This window comes from Sinohyriopsis cumingii, chromosome 6 (genome assembly GCF_028554795.1).
Source record: "Sinohyriopsis cumingii isolate HCF-2022 chromosome 6, ASM2855479v2, whole genome shotgun sequence".
NCBI lineage: Eukaryota > Metazoa > Mollusca > Bivalvia > Unionida > Unionidae > Sinohyriopsis > Sinohyriopsis cumingii.
The window spans coordinates 25,169,255-25,193,966 of NC_142966.1; the positions used below are offsets into that span (position 1 = coordinate 25,169,255).

At 32.9% G+C, this 24,712-nt stretch overlaps 1 protein-coding gene across 1 annotated transcript; it reads left to right on the top strand.

The window, feature by feature from the left end:
* LOC149796513 (uncharacterized) lies at positions 1 to 21,549 on the top strand. The gene is made up of 5 exons (XM_089960621.1): positions 1 to 43; positions 17,505 to 18,011; positions 18,452 to 18,577; positions 18,894 to 18,997; positions 20,187 to 21,549. Exons 1-5 carry the CDS (start codon positions 1 to 3, stop codon positions 20,247 to 20,249), a joined length of 843 nt encoding a protein of 280 aa, XP_089816747.1. The 3' UTR covers positions 20,250 to 21,549.
* Positions 21,550 to 24,712: the final 3,163 nt, after the last annotated feature.

The window sequence follows — 24,712 nt, forward strand, 5'->3', positions numbered from 1 at the left end:
ATGGTTCAGTTGAAACGTCCTTACCAGGTGAAGGAGGTCAAAGGTGATATGGACTATGGAAATATGAGCATATTTCATTCTGACATGTTGAAGTTACACGTCTAGAGACGCAAATACAAAAGGGAGTATTACAATTAGTTTGTTCAGCAGTCGTTGAAGATGACGTGGTGGGAGGTCTCGAGACACAAACTTCGCTTGAATACCCATTGAGTAGCGAAAAGGAAGGGATTGACCAGGTACGTGTGACCAGCGTCAACAGATTAGCTAGCTCCTGTATAAGTACTCATATGTTTTCACCGACCGACCAGGATGTACAATCCTGGTAGAGCTAACAATCAAATTGAATACGTCGGACCCGATTATAGTTAAGGGTTAAACAAAACCCTTTAATGCAAGAAGGGCGGTGGATGACGAGGTTAGTAAAATGCTGATCAAACCCTCTAAATCGCCATACTCATCTCTCGTCGTCTTAGTCAGAGAGAATGGTGCTAACCGCTTTTGCATTTTCCGTCAATTAAATTAAATAAAGCTATAGTGTTTGATGCCGAACCAACGCCAGACATAGAGGGTCGTCTTGCGAAATTCTCGAGTCACCGATACATTTCGAAATTGTATTTATCCAAAGGATATTAGCAGGTTCGCATCGTTAATAAGTATCGCTAATTGACGGCATTTGCTACCCAGAATAGGCATTACCAATTTAAAGTAGTGCCATTAGAATCGGTAGGTGCCAGTGCCACATCTCCTCGGTTGTTGTCCATGTTACTACAAGACTTGGTAAAAGGAGATAACTTTGTGGACGATATTTTTGTGTACACGGATACTTGGAACAACATCTATCTTTTCTGACTGAATTCTTCGAATGACTCTACAAAGCCAAATTTTCGGTAAGAAGAACTAAATGTTGTATTGGTTATACGGATTTAGAGTGCTTGGATCATATAGTTTGTGGATCAAGGCAATATAAACCTCACCACGAGCAAGTAGTAGCAATTAGAAACTCGCCTAAACAAATTAACATAACTCAGGTTTGTTCGTTCTGGCTTTAGTGAGTCTTTGTAGAAGATTCGTTTCGAATGTTGCTGCCATTACTAGCTCTTTGTCTGACATGACACAAAAGGGGCAACCTAACAAAGTATTTGTGGGGTCCAAGGCAAGAAAGAGCTTTAATACACAAAAGGAGAAGCTGATCAGTGCACCTGTTTTAAAGTTACCTGATATTAGTAAGACGTTTATAATAAGAAGTGATACTTCTGATACTGGATTGGGAGCAGTATTACTACGGAACAAGAAATGGTAAACATGCGCGTACCTTATGCGAGTAGGAAATTGCTGTCCAAAGGAAGAAATATTTGGGAATCGAAAAGGAGTGTCTGACCGTAGTTTGGGGATTCGGGAAATTTCATAGACATCTTTTTGAGAGAGATATCATTTTAAAAACTGACCAACAACCCCTTTTGTATTAGAACACAGTTATGGTCGCTAACGCTTGGTTGATGCGTTGAGCGCTGACATTACAACCTTATCGTTTTCGAGTTGAGGCAATTAGAGGGGTTGAAAACGTCGGTGCAGACTCTTTGAGTAGAATGTGAGTGGCGAATGTAATATTTGTTTTTGCCTCTTACCCAATTTAGGTATTGCATGCCAAGAAGGGTAAACAATTATTTTCTTTTATTGATATTCCTTGAAAGCGCAAAAATATTCCTTCATGGGGGAGGTATTGTCACGGAATAAAGAAAAAATAATTTGGAATGCCGTAAGAAAATTTTTGTTCATAAACCACACTAACGCATACAGCGTTACCCTGGGTGGTTCACTTTTTTTTTGGTGTTTTTTTTTTGCTTTTCAAGACTGAATACATGCATTTCGTCGTGTGTCGCTCGCGGCTAGATACTCATATAACACGGTATACACGGATACTTCTCCCTTGGTCGTGTGATTTTTTTATAATGTATTTATTGGAGACTTACTGTTACATGTGAGACAGTGATCGCTAGCATCTTGTCAGAGACTGTCAATACTCTTACTTCAAACTACAGCCATAGGGCTTTGTGTATGAATAGATGGATGGATAGACAGATTGTTTGTCTAGAAGAACCATCCAATCAAACCGACATTGTTTCTGTTTTACGATGGGAATTGTTGAATATGGACGTTTAATTCTGGACAAGGACGATGGATTATGACGCCAGTCCTCAACTCCTGCATAAGAAACAAATATATTGTGTAATGTACACAATGACATGTGATTGAGAACCATATTTGATTTACTTTGTAACAAGTGATTATTTGAACCATGCTCATTTGTCTTTGTGACGCGTAGTTATTTTAACCATGCTTTAATTCATGCAATTTGGTTATGTGAACCATACTTATTTTGCTATTGTCATTATTTGCTTGTGTTATCCATATATATATATATATATATATATGTTCCATTATTATCATATTGTTGTGTGAGCAAATGTTTTCATTGATATATGATTGTGTGAACCATGCTAATTTTATTTTGAATCATAGTGTTCCGTGAATCGTACTCGTGTCTGTTCAATTGTCTCGTATACTTCCGTAAAATATATTCTTTTCATTTTGCACATTATGAATGTGAGAACCATATTCATATTCTTCAGATACATATGTGTTTTCATTTTTATACCCTTACATTGTGTTGCGTTGTCATTCAATCCAAGCATCCATTCGATTTCAATCTTGTTACAAATGTTATGTAATGAATTATGATACTGTTGCTAGAGATCGTAAAGCATCTTTCAATTGGATCACCATGAAGCGGAGGAAAGACTCCACGCCACCTGTTGCGTCGTCCGAATAAGATAATGATTTAGTTGTTGTATGTTGATTGTTTTGAAAATTCTTTATGCCGATGTGTTTACAATTGTACACGCGACCTCACCGTTCACTACTGAGCACAACAAGAGGACATTGTTGAAGTGTCAGGGAAACACAGGTGGTATAGTCAGTAGGCATAATCACCTCCTGACTACCCATTGATAAGAAGTAGACTCCAAATCAATGTGTCGCATTGGAAAGCTCTGCTAAACTGCCAGGATCATTTTCTCCTCTAACACGTTCTGCAACCCGCGGCAAACAGTTTTCCCCTATTTGGTTGCCTCTTCCGACGCGCAGCGAGCACTCGTCTGGACAATTATACAACCACGAGCCCACGTACAGTCAAGTAGTATGAAATGTTATGGTAGTAAAAATGAATAAATCGTATACATTTCATCCCAAAGATAGAATTTATTTGACAGTAAACGTTCATATTATGAGCAATTTGTATGATATTCGTCCCGGAACGTATTTCCAACTGCATACCATAAATAGTGGAAGGTGACCACTTTTGTGGTGTATCTTACGTGCATCTTGGTTGCGTATGAACACATGAAGTGAGGCTCGTACTAACCATTCATACTATTTGGCCACTGTAGTAAAATCATTGTACATTTTATTAAAGACTAGCTCGAGACGCTCATATATATATATATATTATATATATAATGTACTATTTAAAGCGTTGTTTTAATATATGATGTAATGATCGATTCTTGTTAGACGCCTATTAGGTCTGCATATTAAGTCTTTAAGTACATTGTTTGGTATTACATGTTTGGATTGTAGAACGTGTCTCCCCTATCTTATGTCACGTGTTTAGGCTCGAATAAACAGCAACAGAAGAAAAAGTGAAAACAAATAGTTTTGCAAAATTTAACAAATATTTTATTTTCCTGGAAAAATACTGTTAAAATAATTGTTTTTGAAAATAAGGTTTTCAGAATCAAATCCAGAAATAATCCAAGAATAATCCACGAGTAAAATTTTAGAATTCATAATAATGAAATGTTCTAACGAATTCAAGTTCGAGTCCCGACGAAAAATCCAAGATGGAAGGCGATGACATGTGCTGTGTCCTGTTCAACGTTGTTGTCTATAGTTCCTTGTAGAAGCATAAGAAGTAATCCGGTGTTTGAAATCGAATACAATTTTAAGAAATGTCTTTGTTCAAGAATTATCTATGAGCACACAAATATTTCCTGAGAAACGAATTAGTCTCTTAGAATCCAAATAATCTTAGGAAAAAGAAAAGAACTAGTGCCTATAAACCCTAGCTACGATTGTGTGCTGAATTTTCGTTAAAAACTATATATGTTGTGCTTTAAGCAAATTAATGTAGGTGACGCAGTAATTTTGTAAAGATAATATGTTATTATTACTAATGCTACGATATATTCTCGAGAATTAACAAAGCGCGAGATCGCGAGATCGCAAAATCTGTATCTAGAGCTATTAATATAAAGGGTTTAGGGTGGATATATGTGGTTAATACTAGTATTTGAGAATAGCGACCTACGCATGGAAGAAATCGATGCACAATTGTTGTATGTGTATATTTACACATGTTACATTTAAACTTGACTACCCATCGAGAAGAAGTAGAGTCCAAAGTAATGTGCTGCATTGGAAAGCTCTGCTCAACTGCCAGGATCATTTCCTCCCCTGACACGTTCTGCAACCCGCGGCAAACAGATTTCCTCTATTTGCTTGCCTCTTACGACACGCAGTGAGCACTCGTCTGGTCAATTATACAACCACGAGCCCTCGTACAGTCAATTAGTATTTAATTTTATGATCGTAAAAATGAATAAATCATCCCAAAGATACAGTTCGTTTATTTAACAGTAAAAGTTCATATTATGAGCAATTTGTATGATATCTGTTCCAGAACGTACTTCCAACATCATACCATACATAGTTTAGCGTGACCACGTTTGTAGTTTATCTTACGTACATCTTGTATGCGCATGGACACATGAAGTGAGGCTCGTACCAACCATTCATAATATTTGGCCACTGTACTAAAACTATATAATGCTATTCTACATTTTCTTTTGTTGTTAAAGACTGGCTGGAGACGTTCATATATATATATATATATATATATATATATATATATATATATATATATATATATATATATATATATATATATATATATATATATATATATATATATATATATATATATATATATATATATATATATATATATATATATATATATATATATGTGTGTGTGTCTATATATATATATATATATATATATATATATATATATATATATATATATATATATATATATAGACACACATAGATATATATATATATATATATATATATATATATATATATATATATATATATATATATATATATATATATATATATATATATATATATATATATATATACTATTTAGAGCGTTGTTTTAGTATATGATAAAACGATCGATTCTTGTTACACGCCAACTAGGTCTGCATGTCAAGTCACTAAGTAAATTGCATAGTATTACCGGTTTTGGATTGTAGAACGTGTCACCCCTATCTTATGTCATGTGTTTAGGTTCGAATAAACAGCAACACAAGAAAGAGTGAAAACAAAACGATTTGCAAAATTTAACAAATAATTTATTTCCCTGGAAAAATACTGTAAAAATAATTACAAAATTACGGTTTTCATAATCAAATCCAAAAATAATCCAAGAATAATCCACGAGTAAAATTTTAGAAATCCATGAAATGTTCTGACGAATTTAAGTTCGAGTCCCGACGAAGAATCCAAGATGGAAGCCGATGACGTATACTGTATCCTGTTCAACGCTATTGTCTACAGTTCTTTGTAGAAGTGCAGAAAGTGTTTGCAATCCGAATACAATTTTTAAGAAATATCTTTGTTCAAGAATTCTATATGAGCACAAAAATATTTCCAGAGAAACGAATTAGAATTTTAGATTCCAAGTTATCTGAAGAAAACGTAACATATAACTCGACAACTGTCTACAACATAAGCAACGACTTGATATCAAGCGTTTTTAAGTCCAGACTGACTAAATTCTCTCCAAGCTTCACTTATTAAGATAAACTGATACACAATTTCGGTTATGTCTGAATGGCGAAATAGAGGATCACGTGATCATGTTTACATAAAACAAATCACATAGCACCAGTATGGCCTTGATAAAAACCAATCATTTAACTCCATGAAAAAAAGTTGTTTACCTCACTAAAACTATTTACAAGCTTATGGTCAATATTCAATACAGCCTCGATTTCACTCTTATTACTCCCACAATAAAAATAAATGAAAAGAGAATTTGTTCACGTGGCTGTTACAAATTTTGAATTAAGGTCGGGAACTAGGTCAGCTTTAAGTGTTTACCAAATAAACTGTCATGGTCAAACTATTTTTAGGAAAACATTTCCAAATCACGTAAATTAGATTATATTAAAATAGCTTGTAATAGAATAAAAAATCTTTAAAGGTGACAAACAAACAATGACATTAAAAAAATCTTAAAATTAGGTATACGCAGCACCAAAATGTGTTCAAATTTTTCATAGAAAACTATAATTCAGCCACGTTTAATGTTCTTCCCTGCCTGTATTCCTGTCCCCAGAGTAATGTCCGATGATGTTGTTATTGGAAATATGTACAGTCGTCTGAGAAGGAAGAGACTTTAATGGTTGAAGGAGAGAGACTTAAAAAAAGAACATATCTTTCTGAGAATCGCTTACAACTGTGAAATTGATTTATAAATATTCATGCTACTTATCATCGTAAGAACAATCACACGATGATCACGCTAATGTTGTGCAGAAAACCCATTTAATATTCTATATCCATTCCAAAAACGTATGTGTATTAATTTTATATCCTTATGCATTTAGTTACAAATGTTGGTATTTGTACAATTTCAATAATTCAATATATATATATATATATATATATATATATATATATATATATATATATATATATATATATATATATATATATATATATATATATATATATACTATAATATTAACTTTCTGATATGAAAATGGAAAGCCTAGGTACGATTGTGTACTGAATTTTCGTGAAAAACATATATGACATGCTTTAAGCAAATTAATGTAGATGACGCACTAATATTATTAAGATACTATGTTATTACTACTAATACTACGATAGATGCTCAAGAATCAACAAAGCGTGAGATCGCAAAGCTGTATCGTTACAAAATTAAGAAATAATATGTTGGTGATGTAAAACTTGAACACAAAAGCGAGTAGAAAGGCTTAGCAATTCATTTTGTTTAAATTGACCAAAGTCAAGGATGTTACAATATTTGCAAGCAATGGAGAGTAAACCTAAAGTTATTAAAATAAGGGGCTTTGGTCTCCAACTACATACTAAGACTTCTCCATGAGACAAAGTATAACTGGTAAATTTGAATAAAGTCTATATTGTCATTTTCGTCATTTTATGATTTTATATAATCTTTTGTGTGCTATTGCGCACATTAGTTTAGCAACTATTGCCATTGTTCATAAGTTACTATTGTTTTAAGATTAAATTATGTTTGTATCAACAATATTACTCACACAATTCACTATTGTTTGTACGGATTAATCTGGTTGACTTTATTAATCGTACGAAGGCTTTCTTTAGAAACAAGAACAGAACGCTGAACGAGAAAATATTAAAGTATTTTGAGTCTTTTGTAACAGTAATGGGGACACCTTAGATGTATTTTGTTTGCTCTCTCACAGCGGCAGTGGCAACAGGTAAGATACATAAGTTTATGAACTTGTATCCGGATAATTTATAATTTCAAGGTGACTCTAGAGGATTCCTTTCGATTTATGTCAAAGTTTGAAAACCTTCACTTTATTCTCGTTGTGATAGAAATTTTCATTTCACATAATAGAATCAATATTAACTTAAATTCCTTCTCATTATTCAAACGATTCAGGCTTTGATCTTTTTACACTACTAAAATTTGGCATTGACCGTAGTTTAAATGAAGGGTGTTCTTAATTTAGCGTACATTGTTGGATTTGATTCATTTCGTATAATATGCTTTTATTTATCAAAGATGTATTTTATTCCTATATTGATTATTGGAACTCCAACAATTAATCACTTTATGGATGATGTAATAAGAGAAAATACAACACTACTTTTATAAAGCAATTCCCGCATGGACTGAGTACACTTTAGAATCCGGAATTTGAATACATAATCTCAGATCTTATGCGATATATCATAGCAATCTTCCTTTCTCGTTTCATGATGAAAAATATTTTCGTTGTTGAGATATATTGGTATATATGAATCATATGTATATAGAACATGACATATGTGGAAACATTACAATTAATATCAGTGGTTGTATTAGTATCAGTGATATAATTGTTGTTGTTATTTACTAAGCCTGTATTACTTGCAGTGCGGTCAATGGCTACAAATGATAAAGATATCATAGACACCGTAGCTGGAGAAACATTCGTCATTAAAACATGGACATACAGTGGAATCCCTTTCTACGTTACAATTTCAAAGGACAACAAAACCGTTATGACCACATATTTTAATGGAAGTCCTGACAGCATAATCTACAACAAAACATATCGAATCATGTTGAAATATGATGATATTTCAAAGAACGTCTCCTTAGTGTTATGCCATTTCAACAGAACTGACGAAGGTCTATATGAAATGGAAGTTAATTACGAAACTTTCAACGATTCATTCAAGAGACAAGACGACAAATGGAATTTCCAGTTGAACATTTATGGTAAGCAGAAAATTGTCTGTTAAGTCACTTGTGGTATACGTCAACACAGATTAGAAGACACAATCTCGTTGTTTTAAAGATGGACATTTTCTCAACCAAATATTATAAATATGGAGTGGAGAACATTTTAGAGCACGTAATCAATAACAACGTTTAAGAGTCGAACATATATTATAGAACATGGAAGGATATCATTTAGAAGTCATTGCATGGTTTTAGTACTGGCGTTAAAATTAATTTTAAAATGTATTCAACGAGATCTAATCTGTTTTCAGCCTATTTCCCCATTGTTATAAATATATTGACACGTCCGTGTGTGTACGACGCGTGCAGATCTGTGGTTAATACTAGTATTTGAGTATAGCGACCTACGCAGGGACAAAATCGATGCACAATTGTTTTATGTGTTTAAGTACACATGTTACACGGAGACATGGAATAACAGAGTATGTATTATCAATACCCGCTTTATATAAAGTATTGGTCTTATTCGTGTCAAAAAGAACGACTTCGCACCCCGATTATTTTGTTCAGCATATATTTATCCTGATTGTCAAATATGAGCACCTTTGCTTTAATTATTACTCAAAATACCATCTTTTCAGACTAAATACAGCACAACATAATTAATCATGTGTCGTAAAACAATTATATCAGAACAATCATGTGTAGGAAATTGATTGCTTTCTGAAAAAAAAGTTTAAAATGATTATCCAAGAAGTAACGGTACGGTCAAATATCCTAATTATTTTCAGGCAAAAAATTTGTCGGAAATTCCCAACGGTGTATATAGTATATTTGCACTTTTGACAGTTAGTTGATACAGTTTAAAAGATCATGGTAAAGGGACAATACACATGCTACGGTATATCAGACTGAATTTTTATTTTTACAGTGCTAAAGGAAAGAAAGAAAGGTTAATTATGTGCTTGATAGCAATAATTATAGGTTACTTCATTTGTATGGGAAAATATGAACGAGTTTTGGGATGGAATATTGCACTCCCAAGGTCGTGCAGTATATCCTTCTGACAATACGAGTTCATATTTTCCCATACAAATGCAGTAACCTTTTTATTATATGCTCATTTTTTATTCTGCCTAAGGTTTAATTATATAAACAAAATACACTACAAGAAACAATGTAAATGAATGAATGTCGTATTCCAAACTAAATACACAAGCGTAGATTTGTCATTACACAATAACATCATTATTAATGCGCACATAACTCCTCCCAGATAAATTTGACTTAGTCGCGTGCTCGACATCACCTTCGAAAGAAAATGGCTTGTCTAGTTAAAATTGAAATTTGCAGTCATATTGTGATTGAATGCGCATTTCAACAACATTTTCATTTGATCTGGAATAATATATATTTTGGTATTTTGTTTCGATTCGACGAAAGTTTGTGATTTTGGACTGGATTCATCTGTGCAAATTATACGTGAAATAAATCGAATTGAAGCGGCGCGGGAGAAGTGTGTTTACGTCTGCAAATGTATTTCTGTTTGTCGTTGAATGTTTGAAATCATAATGTGGAAAAATATGAAGTCTTTCAATTGCAATTATCAAAAAGACCCTACGGAATTTAATGCTTATTTCATTTTGAGTGCAGTAAGGAGGATGCAATTGCACTTATTATCGAAATTACAGCACTCTTTCGAAATGTGTTATCCAGATTGAAAACCTATGACATGGCTCGTGTAATTCGGATATCCAGAATTAAGAAAATGCATTTTGAGGAAATTCAGGATGTAAAACTAAGTATATTTTATTTTTCCATTCTTATCACCAGCTAAAGAAGAGAGTATATGCCTTGTCACTTGTATAATATTTGTAAGAACCTTATCCTCCGTCTTTTATATAATATAGCTAGCCTAAATCCGTACCATTGTATCAACGCGGAATGTGCCAAAACAGCTTGTTTTTTTTTGCAGTCCACGAAACATGTTTTAGTTCATCCAGAAACAAATTTAAACAACCACAACGTAAAGAGCCTCTTACGCGAGTGTACATGATTTGTTTACAAATCTAAAGTGCTGGCGTCTGCGTCCATTGTTTGTTTACAATAGAAAGTAGTTCCTTTATGCACGTGAATGCTATATGTGTATTGTCGCGCGTGTTCAGTATAGGGGAATACTGAACGATTCTGATGATGTAAAGTTAACAGGGAAAAAAATAAGCATATGATAATTATATATTTTTCTGCGTATAAATCATAGATACAAACTGTTTCTAAGTATGTTGCATCACGATAATTCTGTTTGCATATGTATGTGTATGTGTGTGTGTGTGTGTGTTAAAGATAGATGGTGGCAATGAAAGACTCATGTCCAGATTTTATTTTGTCCAGATCCAGATGAAATGAAGCCAGGCAATGTTGGAGAGAAAACTACCCTCATGGAATTGAAAACGTCATCCATAATTTCAAATCATTTATGCTACTATGATCAGGTTGTTGCAAAGTTATTTCCCTTTGCATGTCACGCAGAAAACACAACACACCTCTCTGGCCGACTAAAGTGTACCGAAAACAGGAACAACAGTATATACAGCATTGAAATACAGAACGTTACACAGAGGGATACCGGGCTATACAAGGTGATGTACAGGGACGTCGAGATTAAGCGATGCTTTTTAAACATCACAGGTATTTGTTCGATCATCTTAGCAAACCTACCCACAACGCATCATCATGTAAATGAAAATCATGACCTCTACTATAGAGTATATTGTTTAATATATGATCAAAAAAGCTGTCAGACTATCTTCGTCAAACCCAGACAGGTGAGATTAGTTTTGTAGTCACGTAAAGTGACGGCAATTTTCATCATACACGTTCAATTTTGATTAAAAGGAAATCATTCAGTATGCAGGTGTTGGAGAGATTGTTCTCGTGGTCGTTTTATTGGATAACTTAAAACATGTTGAGTGCCACTTTACATATCAGCTTTACATAAAAATATAGGTTGTTTATTTACCTTGCATACAGGTTTGTTTTTATTTTATTTAGATACGCCAAAATATGCTATGATCGGAGATAACGCGTCAATCAGCTGGTACTACAACCAACAAGGGATGAACCGTACACTACGGATTATTCACCCATATTATTGATGACGTTGCAACCATCCAATAATTCAACAAGTAAGAGTTATTTTCAGAATCGTGTTTTATATAGCGGGGATATATCGAGAAGTTACATGTCAATATCTCAAATGAATTTAAGTAAGTCAGACACAGGCATCTGCACAATCGAAACACTACATGGTAATACCTACCTGATGGACGAAAATTGATAGTAAAAGGTAAACCTGTTGTCTGATAAAGTAGAAATAATTCTACCCCTTTTTTATACAAAGGATGTCGATCAAAGCTAAAGAAAAAAACCAATATTGACAAATGGTTATGTTGCACACCTATTCTACATGCTACAAACCATACATAATTAATTTTGATAGTTTGTATCCGTTCTATGTTACACGAAAATACGTTAGTTCCATTGAATTTTCTCTCTTCGTCACTTTTTTCACATTATAGATATTTCATTGTTTTTGCCCAACCGTGAAGAAGAACCAAACAATATAATTTAGTGGTAGAACACCTACCAAGTAGCATTGCAATATAGAAAGATAACAAAACCAAAATATATGTCCCATTTTATGCATTTTTGAAGTATGAACAAAATTGCGAAAAATATTAAGTATTTTAATTTCTATTAGAAGAAACTGATCGCTTCTGTGCTAGAAAATCGAGCTTTATGTTTTGCATATATATGTGATGACATTGGAACAACGTATCAATTTGGTATGAAAACTGAAATATGCATATCAACGAAGAGGTCTGTAGAATATATGAAAATCTTGAACATTCGTTTTGTTTTTCATCTGTTTGTTTTAAAATGTTTGTCCACGGAATAGTTACAGAATTAAAGTATCGATATATTTTGATTTGAGGGATCGTCAAGGCTTCTACAGTACAAAGAGTTATCTATGATAATGCTCTGCCATTGTCTCCAGTGGATTACAAGGTTATTCACCGTTTGAATAAATCTCATCTAGTTTTAATAAACACAGAATTGAACAATTTATTAAATGCTTAATACACAATCGTGTGTCTCACAATTTGATGACTTTTTATATTTAACGTAGATTTGTGAACATTTCCATCAAATGCTATGTATTAATGCTCATTTACATAGCAAGAAACGCCTACTGAATGTGGTACAATATCATCGCATGCAACCAGTCCAACAATTAGCATTTTAAACTTCCTCCCAGCCATTTTAATATTCCTTACACATAGTCATTTCAATTCGATTTCACTGTATACATGTACGTCAACGTTTCAGTTGGAATTGTATGCCAGTGAATTAAAGGATTATGAGAAGTGTACCTTTGTTATTATGTATTGTCTGAGCCTTAAGAACTTGAACATACATATGGATTATATGAGTTAAGATGCGGTGAGAAGATACATAGATGTTTAACATTTTATACCTGAAACACTAATTCTTATTTAAATTACTATATCTGAGATAAATTCATTCCAACAGAGCATTAAACAGAAATCATGTCGATGGCAAAAGTTAGTTTTTTCCTAATAAGTTTCGACCCTGAGATGCGTTTCTTCTCAATATAGTTGGAAGAGAACGAAATTCATAGCGACAAATAGATAACATGGAGAACATTTCGGAATAGGTATTGTGTGCTTGTTTGTTTCTTTCCGCTAAATTTGTGTCAGAACCTATATTTGTGTGGACATATAGGGACAATTGTCTTGAAGTAAATGATTATCTGGAGGTGTTGCAAATTATTTAAGAAACATATGTGTTGATATGATTTCCCATCTGTCTCATCCTGTGACAACGCCCTGTTTCAGGATAATTTTGTTACTCTTCTCGTACATATTAATAAGATGTTACTGTCAACCTTTATGACATACATCTGCATTAATATTGATGCTTCAGATGAAAACGCAAACAATATAAAATATATAGTGTACCGTCCGTGCTTCATGCATCAATATTTCTTTGAATTGCGTCTATTTCACACTGTTACAGATCAATTCGAAGTGTTTCTCCTTTGTTTACCCTTTTTATTTTACTCGTAATTTTCGCATGTTACTGCAAACATATATGTATGAATATAATTCTAATTTCGTAAGAATTCTAACTGACTTGTATCCTCATTCCCAGAAAGTCTTTGTTCCCTACATGAATTCTTTGATTATTTGTTACATCGTTTTCATGCGTAATAATACATCTTTATGCTGTATTTCCTAACATCTTTAAAGGCACACATGTATTATCTAGATATAAATTTATTTTAGAGTTTATAACTGCTTAGTTAATATTGTATCTAATGAAGTCACTGATGTAGTCAAGCGATATAAATAACCTTATGATTGATAACATTTTAAATTAAATGTAAGCAATTCATTTAACTGTTTCACTACTTTATCCATTTAGGCTCCAAAACTCGTCAGCTGGTATCATAACGTTTGAAATACACACAAGATTATTATCATAACGACGTGTATTTATAGTATCTACAAGGGAGTGCAGACCTTCTTTAAACATTGCTAGAATGCTAGGATCCTTCAGTAACTGCCATGTACGATCCATTGTTTTCTGTCATGGTAAATAACTATGAAATGGTGAGAATGCAGAGTCAAGGAAATTGGCAACCAATATTTGCCCTTTAATTATCAAACGTGGGAATTCATAGGTTCACCTTTAACTAAGAATACATATATGATATTCTATATTTATTATAATTATGACATATTACATTGTTTTCTTAATTTCGAACTACATATATTATGCCTACAACCATACAGAGCTGTGATACACAATATGCAGTCTCAACCGAGAAGTCAAGCAATAATTTGATTAGTTTATTGGAGCCAGGAAAGAACGTTTTCACACAAAGATTACACAAGTTCATTATCAAAATGAATTGTTGTTTCATTTCAGGTCTTTGTCATTCCCTAAATTTCACTTAAAGTCTTAACTGAGGAAATACTATATGACTGTTTTGTTACCTATCATCTACAGGTATTAACATACCAAGCACGACGACTATCGTTACACTATATGCAAGTTCAACGGAGAGTTCAACCAAAAGGTTATCTCAGCCATTGGAACCAGATGGTACGTTTACCGTAGTGTTTAATGAACAATATATACAAATAGTTTTCTTTACCAATTTAAAATATCGTCACATTTCAGACATTTCCTGTACATATAATTAAATTTATAAGGTTTAGTTAAACTTAAAACGATTACAAAAATTAAAGTTAAAACACGGCAGCATATTATTTTAAATCTGTCTCAGAATACGACGTGCAGAGAGAGTACAGTGAGACGAGAAACAAAATGGAGACAAAAAAACAATGAAGGATATATAAGGATAAAAAAATGATGAAACACAGCTCGGCTGAAAAGGAGGCGAGTTTCATTAAGGGACAATAAAACACATACATATAATCACATAGGCGCACGCAAAGTGCTGCAATAGTACAACATGCACATTCCACAATAATGAAGAGGTATATATATATATATATATATATATATATATATATATATATATATATATATATATATATATATATATATATATATATATATAGTATGAATTAAAAATAACCTGTATGATAGTATTATTTGCATTAACATATTATTTCTGTTTTCTTTTATTAAGCATTCTTCTATAGAATCCAGGGATAACACTTTCCGTTCTGTCTGGATTATATTTATAATTCTCTCTCTCTCTCTCTCTCTCTCTCTCTCTCTCTCTCTCTCTCTCTCTCTCTCTATATATATATATATATATATATATATATATATATATATATATATATATATATATATATATATATATATGCGCAGGCCTCAACACTTTTAGCCATTTTTGATCACTTGTCTGAAATATTCTTACATTATGTTATTTTAATCATCAGCGTGGCGTGTGTGTTTTAAAAGTTCGTTATTTTCTAACAGGTAATTCAATTTAGACCGCAGTCGTTTAGAGCCTATCATTATGGTATGCAGTACTTCTACAGACTTGAAGGTTAATTTGTTTAAATAGCACACCAATATTTGATCTAGTATAGCTTTATATACCATGTCAGACAAATCTATCAACAATGATATAAGCGCTAAGATAATATATATATATATATATATATATATATATATATATATATATATATATATATATATATATATATATATATATATATATATATATATATATATATATATATATTTATATATATTATAGCTCCTACTTCTATCTACTTCATACCTGTCGTCATCGGATCGGGTGCTTTGATTATAGTGATGATTGGATGTCTGATATGGATTCAACGCAAAAATCACCGTCAACGACTACTTTTTATCACTCTACCTATATCCGTTTGCCATTTGTTGTACATTGGCAACACCTGGATGATCTCAATGTTGGCCAGTATCAAGCTTGTTTTATGTTTCTTAAGTTTTATTGTTCGTGGCATTTAAACATTCGATAGACATCTGATATCAAAACATGCCCTAAATATTTTTGAAATAGTACGAATTTAGCAGTTTCAATGGTGATCCTTTTAAAGTGTTATTTGAATGGTTGCAATATGAACCCTCTTGTCGTATCAAGTAATTCTCTTTGTGTATCGTGCAAAGTATTACCATAGCAATTTCATTCCTTGTATATTTCCTTCATTTTTTACATTTTGGATGAAATCTGTTTCCTCGATAATATATCTAAATGCATTCATCTATTACATTTATTTTAGGCAGTAATAATGAAACACCTAATGATAAATAAGTATATATTATGTAGTATGTCCTAAAATAGTTTCATTTTAACTCAATAACAGGGAGTTAGAGTGAGATCTAAACAAATTCGACCGAATGAAACCTGTTTCTGTGTTATTCGATGCAATATTGAAGAGTCTGAACCAAAGCAAGCATTCCATGTCGAGTTTTTCATTGTCCTACTTGGTGTGCACTGGAATGTGAGATATAGAAACATAGTAGCGAAATTATTTTAACATTTTTGTTATTCCTATAATTTCAAATGTGAAAAATACATACTTATGACTTCACGTGGGAAAAGATACGATGTTCAAAAATGCCCATCGACGCTTGATTATGTATAGCCACGTATGCTATTTCTGCAGCAACCTAAACGAGGACTTTGTGATGTAGAATAACTTACATGGAACTGCATTACATTTTGACATAGAAATAAATATTTTGCCAACGAAAACTGACCCAACGCCGTACGCGTCTTTATGAGGTTATTGTCGTTTACTTCCTTGTCAAAAATAAAAAAAACGCGGTGATTTAGTAATAAATTTACATTGATTTATGGTCATATTATGATTAGATAGTCTACAAAATGTCAAAAATGTGATTTACTGCGACAGATTAGAGAATTTCTATCCTGCCGCTCTATTAAGTCACTAATATTCGTATGATCAGACAATGAATGTAAAGTGAATTCATGAAACTGCGGGTGTTGTTTGGTCAGAAGAGTACATCTAATCTTCTAAGTGTTGATTCTGGAGAACGTTGGAATTGTATTAAAAATAAACTTTATTTTCCTTCCTGAATAAATGTATTTTCCTTCGTATATAATAACGCAAGCAATATTCTTCACAGATGATCAAAATTCCCGTTTAAAGCAGATACTAGTATGACTTATTTTCGTATGAACAACAAGATAAGGTAGCCGAAGATGATTTGTTCAGTTGTAAAGTGATGCCTATGTCGATCTGCTTACAGTAAACATAAAGCAACATTCAATATTTTCCCACTGTTATGTTTTCATGACTTTAAATTTCTGTTTTTTCTTTTATAGTTCATCGTCGTATCCATGAGAATCCAGAAACCACTTCTTTCGCAACGCCGTCCACACTAAGGAAACCGCTTCAGATACACGCATCAGAGGACGGAAGGACAGGTCGTTCACTTCCTCAATTCAACACACCTTCCAATGCGATACGTGATCTTCCTTATGCATTCTTCCCATCGACCTCACCCTCTTTCGATACTGCATTTTACAGCACGTATTCGCTGCAACAACTGGAAGGTGACACACCTAGACTAAATCATATCGCAAACTGCAATGAATCACATGGAAGGTCTAATGAGAAGATATTGGTCAGATGCTTTGGAGACATTGACACGGACGAGAATATGTTGAACTCGAGATCATTGGCTTGGCCCTTGATGTCAGCGGAATGTCGTACGGAACAAAATGACAGTTGTATCGCGGATGGATGCGGACAAAGATCAGTTTCTCAAAATATTGAAGCCTTGTATGCGAAAGTCAAGAAGAAGCATAATCCGTCATCAAAGAATACTAGTATGTGCATTTCTTTTAGTCGATGATAATAGTTCATTTTAAAGAGTACATCATAAATTACTTTAGCCTTTGCCAATACGTTTGTCTTCTACACGACTAAACTTGACATAATTCACTCCAATGTAATTACTTCTTGCAAATGTTGATATTCTGATAAAGTAATAATACCATCATTATATGTCGTTCTAGCGTTTTGGTATTTTGCTACGACCAACTTCAAACATTTGTTTGTGTTTTCTTTTCTCCTGCGATGTTATAACACCAAATTTATGAATAATCTATCCACAATTTTAATCGCTTCGTATGAACCTAGTTATTGTTGTCGTCGACATAATGACATCAGCAGTTAAATCTATCTGGCCTAAATGTATTAACTCATTCACATATGAAAACGTTCACTCTTTCACATTGTTACTTCCTTCCTTACTTTGTCAATACAGGCGCCAGTGTGTGCGAGAATGAATACGAGTTGGACGATATTTCACGCTGCGTTGACCTTGTCAAGACATTCAAAGTCGATGTAATAGCTTCTGGATCGACTATAACTCGGATCCATTCAAGCCACGGTATGTACGAGTATTACCACAATTGCCTATAATAGCAGAAAACGGGTTTTACAGTCTATTGCAATGAAAGAGAAATTTAAACAATTAGGATGAATTATAATAAAGGTGTGAGTGTGAACATGATGTAATTTGATTCCACACTCAAATTCTTGTCTTCCGAGCAAGTGATATATTTACCGCGAAAGTAACTACATATGCAACCAAAAATATAAAAAGATGTGTCGGACCTAAAAGTACTTCTCCGTTCGTTCTTGTTCATTTTTTATATTTTGGGCAATGACTTAGTCAAATACATGTTTTAATTTTTTTTTACTAGGAACACTAAGCAAGAGGAATGAGTTTGTCCATAGAACTAAAGAAGACAATGAATATGAAACATATGAAACTGTTATTAACTGGAGATCTGTAGAATCTGATCAGGTATGGGGATTTTTTACTATTTACAAGCTTAAAGGAGCGAGCGTAAGAAACCGCAAATATGTGTGCGGCATTTGGTAAATATCGGAATGGTTCATTCTTTTATATCAAGGTTATAACTGTAATATTTTTGTAACATGTTGAGTATTAACTTTAAAATAAACAAGAATTTCAAGAGCTACAAATGCATTGAATTGAATTAAAGTGTTCTCAAGCTTTGTTGTAGACAATTCTGGCGAAATTATGTTTAATTTCCGTGGTAGTTAATATTCGATTGAGCTTACGTTTACACCGACCGAAAACGAAAAGCAATATTACTAATATAGCAGTATACATCATGGCAAACAAATTGCATCATTTACTGTAAGCATAATGTAGTCCTTCATACTGTGAATAATGTGTCTAAGATTTCTTTGTAATTCTACTTTATAATTTGTTATCATTTCATTGCCAAGAAAAAGTGAGCGTATCGTGTACGGGTAAGCATGAAAAGTGAGGCCGATGTCGCAATATCAAACTACAAGAATTTGACTACTTAGTGTTTACGCTTGGTAATTTGGGATTCAGTTTTCATTTTGTTCTTTACTGTATTATTTGGAAAACTATTCTTTTTAATTTATTTTGCATTAATCATGTTTATTTTTTCAAGTTATTTACCTTGTCGTTCACTTGAATTTCATAATTAAATCGTTTTTCCAGAACTGAATTAAAAATCCGATAATTTCGTATAACACAAGTAACTTGTGGTTATTTAAAATATTCGCTGACAATACGTGGCTAACAACTAGCTTGCAAGGAACACCTGGTCATTGGTTTGGCAGTTAATAATATGTGCATGTAATACTTACGTTTATCAAACTCAGATTTCAGAACAGCGACTCTACTATTTTACAGATCTGATTTTCGCCTGATCAGTAACATCAAATATATGCATTGAGAAGTAGCATGCTCATATGTCTCCAGTGTTATTTCCTTCCGTTCATTTCTTATGATTTGTAAGACGTTTATCCCTTGTTATTTATTTGTATCAGAAATATGGTTCACAAATAGGAAAATATGAGCTCAAGCAATTCCTCTCGATCGGAGTGGAAAATCATGTTGCAGCAAAAAACTAATTAAATGTAATTTACTGCCGCGTCCTAACGTCGTTTACGTTGCAAGTAACAAATGTTATTTAATATATTATTTCCAGGTGAATGATGATGGAGATACCATGGCAATGAAGGATGAGAAATCGACGGAACAACAGGTGTGATCTGTCATCGGAGACAACGATTACGCTGACATTAATTTATAATTACTGAAACCCATTTTCCCTAATCAAACATTACATGAGATCATCGCCCGTTGCGGTGTGGTTGTCCTATTTTGTGTTTGCGAAGAAGGTCTATCACGCAAAGCTCTGCCTATAGAGAGCTACAAGGGGCACTTCCTGAAGCAAAACATACCATAGAAAATGATAGTGTTAAAATATTGAAGCAAAACAAAACCATGAACTAGATATTGGCATCAATAGGATATTGCCTATTTGTTTCTTGAATTTTGTTTAAACTGTGGTGCTCTTGATCTCGTATGCAAAATGTTTAAGATTAACGTTGAAGAATCGGCTGACATTTCTACAGCTACAATTATACACGAAAAGCCAGAAATAAGCATACATTTGGCCTATCTTCACTGCCTAATCTCACAGTTTCCCCACCTCTCATCAAACTTAGATTCGAACAAATGTTTATGCTATGAGTTATATTAGTTTAGCTCCTTCTCCAATTACCTATAACAACCCCATTACCTTCTTTAAAGAAATGAATAAAAAATATCAGGAATTGTTTAGACAGGGTTTTGATGCTACATGAATACAATATTGGCGTTTGGCACATGAGGTAAATGATAATTAGATTGGAGATGGAGTTTCAAGTGTATAGAAGTACTTTATTACTTTATGTATATTTTGTATCGTTCATAAGACAATTTTAATTATCAAATAATACTATGAGTATTGGACTCACACGTAAAATAAAGCTTTATTAAATACATCTTTGAATTTCTCAATGACTGGAGGTATCATATTTTAATTATAAAGTTTGGATCTGCCTTGTTGTACCTGGTAATATCATTACCGCTGTGTTGGGTTTATGCAGGTAAAATAAAATCCTACCTACTCCTCCTACCTTTTAGTTAAGAATTTCATATTCTGCACGTAATGTGAATGTAGTGTAGTGAGAAAATCGCAGAAAATTCAGTCCAAATACAATGTAATGCAGTCATTAAGAGTTTTCGGCAGGTAGAGTTTTACAACCAATAGAAATTGATGTGACTCAATGTCATTTCTTTGTGAATTGGTAAAGGAACCAAACTAAACATTTTTATCTGAATGTAAAAAGATACAACAGCTTAGGATGGAGATGGAAAAATAATTGTATTTTAATGATGATATTTACGGGAACTTTCACTAAACTATAGTTATATTTGAAAACCTACTGTACATTTTCTTGCTAATTAAAAAATGAAATAGCTACAAATAAATATTCGGATATGTTTTCGACCTAACATCAATATAATTAGAGTGAAAATGTCATATACATACAACCAAGTGTATAGGTACCAAATCTGTCAATTGTATACTACAAGCAACTTTGACTAGAATAAAGCAACACAGCTGTGTCCACATGCAAATATATGCTTTTTCTGTCAGTACTAATAGATAATCGAACATATGACTACTTGACATATCGTTTATATATATATATATATATATATATATATATATATATATATATATATATATATATATATATATATATATATATATATATATATATATATATATATATATATATATATAAAGAGAGAATGATGGGATATATTATCAAACACTTTTGGGAGTTAGTAAACATTTCAGTAAAGCATTAGCTGACCGTGGTAAAAGGAATAACTCGCCTAGGTCGCAAAGACGCCATAATGCACTCATATATAAGATCATACCAAAAATGAACGAATACGCTTGAAAGTAATGATGATATGAATCAGGACATAAACCCTAATTTGGACATTTTCATAATCGTACAGTAGTATATTTACCCAGTCAAATTTTAGACATTCAATCTTCATGTTCTATAATTTCTGCGTAGCATGTCAGTGAGTATTAGTGAGGTTTTATTATTTTAAGTATATACTAAATAACTTATCCGCGTTGGGCCAACATTACGCCAACGTTATCTTCATTGATGGGCAAAGACTTTACTGTTGCGACTGTCAAGGGTCCTGAGACAAATTATAAATTTACACAATAGGGACATACATTAAGAAACCCGCACTCTACTCGATGAATAAGAAAACGTTTATTAGAAGAAGATTTTTCTGAGAAAGGCACAGTCTTTGATAATAAAAGATCCTGAGAAGCCCCAGTGACCCCATAAAGTTTGAATTAGGATTCCATTGGTACAATCACTTGTAAATGATATCGAACCGTTCGGCATGAAAGGCTCATAATTCTCCATAATAAAATCGTACTCGGGTTCGTTTGACCCAATAAATATAGTGCTTCCAATACATGACCCTGAACCCAGACCGTTTTAAAATAAGAGCATGAGGAATAGGTCTGTCTCGATTCTGTTGCTTTTTTCAATTTCGAACAATCATAAATAGTGTGCTATTTCTCATTGCAATTTGATTACATAGTAAGTGACAACGATTTCTGATCTATGTCAACAAAGATTGATTTCTTAAGGTTGTGCCAGATTTAAATTTGTAAATGCTCGTATTAGATTGAAAGTTGTTTCGGTTTAACCAGATGTCTGCTGTGTGGAAGTCTTATTGATCATATAAACCTGATCAGCTAAGGAATCCTCGTCAGTAGTACGAGCTTCATTTTTCTAACGTTTTCACCTTGTCCTCATCAAGGCTAACCTTAACGTCACTATGGACCCAATTATTAAACTCTTCAAATAATATGATTTGTCTGTGATTTTTCTGATATTGACAATCTTTATGGGCTAAGCACCAATTATCAGATAATTACTCTTTATATTTTGCAAATTCTACATGTTTGTAATCACCACCTTCCTGTACTGGAAAGGAAGTGTTGCTGTCACGACATTTGCCAAAAAATGTACTTTGTAATAATAGAGTTCATTTCTCCCATGGTCATTTCCAATGTTCAGTAAGTTTCTCACAATTTTGAAACATTTATCTTCTTCCTTTTCTTAAAAAGGGGTAGTACTAACCTAATATTCGTTTTTAAATGTAAATTGTATTTGTACGTATATTGATGTGATTTGCCTTGAAAGAAAGAAAAGCTAAGACCTGTTTACGTAGTTGTTTCAAGCCTGATAACAAATCAACGACGAAATTTCTGGAAATCGTATGATATAATTATCAGCGGGAGCAAAGGGTTTTGGCGTCTTGCAGGATATTCAACTATTTTAGCGTGTGGAAAAGAGTACGTTTTGATCTATAGCTATACTAAACATAGTCATCCTGCATATATCTCTAGCAGCTTTATTGGCAGATACTCAGTATTTCCAAGCTGTGTAAGTCGTTCCTTTAAATGACAAGTAATGTGTTAAGATGTTAGCTTATGGCAACTTTAGGCTATTGTACCGTTTCTGTGAATATTATGAAATTGAAGTTGATGTTGTACGCATCTTTATCCGTCTCGTGTATTGCCATATGTGACAATAAGCAGATGTCATACCCAAGCTCTGAGCAGAGAGATAACACAATTATTTATGGATGAAGATGAAATGAAATTACTTGCAACGAAACAGTATTCTACCGTGACTCATTCAACCGTAACTGACAGCAATTTCAGATGTCATTTGACCAGTACATCTGGTAGACATGTAACACTTTCCTTCTTCTTGACTATGTTTCCCGCGTAATGTTTTCTAGAAATTCATTCTACGATAATTCAAGTTTCACCTCAATAAGAGATAATGGCGTTGTTTACGTGTAAAGTAAAGAAAGTATTCGAATACATGAGGTTGATAAAGCATACATTATGGAAATATACTGAAAATGGAATTTGTTGCAAAACTATATATCGAAGAGGAGTAAATGTTGCAAGCAGTGTCCTGATTGAAAATACAGAGAGAACATATTTATTGCGGCTTTAAATCCAGTTTTCCTATGCAAAAGACTTTTCTGGTGTATTCATATTATTAAAGCACCAACAAGTATGTGCGATAAGAAAACACTGATGGTATCTCTCGCATAAATTTGTACAAACGTACGTTCTAACCGTTTAAATTAAATTTCAAGCCTTATAATTCCCGAATAAACACTTTCTGGACCGCACATATTTTCTTTTAATGTTACAGGCCTTTAGTATACATTGATGCGGTTTTGCAATTGATATGTAGAATCAGTCATATTTTTAATGTTATAAATAGTCACCTTTACATCGGACATAACAGATACATGCCAGAGTTTAAGAAATCTTCACTACGACCAAGAAAAGACATTTCTATGCATACCTATCCGTATATCGTGAAAATAAGTGTTCCTAATTAAAATTATGAATAGTTTTCCAACAAATTACATACAACGGCAAAATTATCTTACGAAAAGAGCCTATTTTGTTTACTTGCATGAAAGTGATAGACAAGATGTTTTTGACATGCAAATATGAAAACGACAATTGATGCAATTAGTTTTGAAAGAGATCGTTTTTACAGATATGTGCTGAAAAATATAAAATGAAAGAAAGAGTGAGATGAC

Coding starts and splice junctions, on each gene's coding strand:
- LOC149796513 (XM_089960621.1), top strand. CDS start 1: ATGGTTCAGTTGAAACGTCCTTACCAGGTGAAGGAGGTCAAAG. Junction 18,012..18,451: donor TCCGTCATCAAAGAATACTA/GTATGTGCATTT, acceptor TTGTCAATACAG/GCGCCAGTGTGTGCGAGAAT. Junction 18,998..20,186: donor GATCTGTAGAATCTGATCAG/GTATGGGGATTT, acceptor TATTATTTCCAG/GTGAATGATGATGGAGATAC.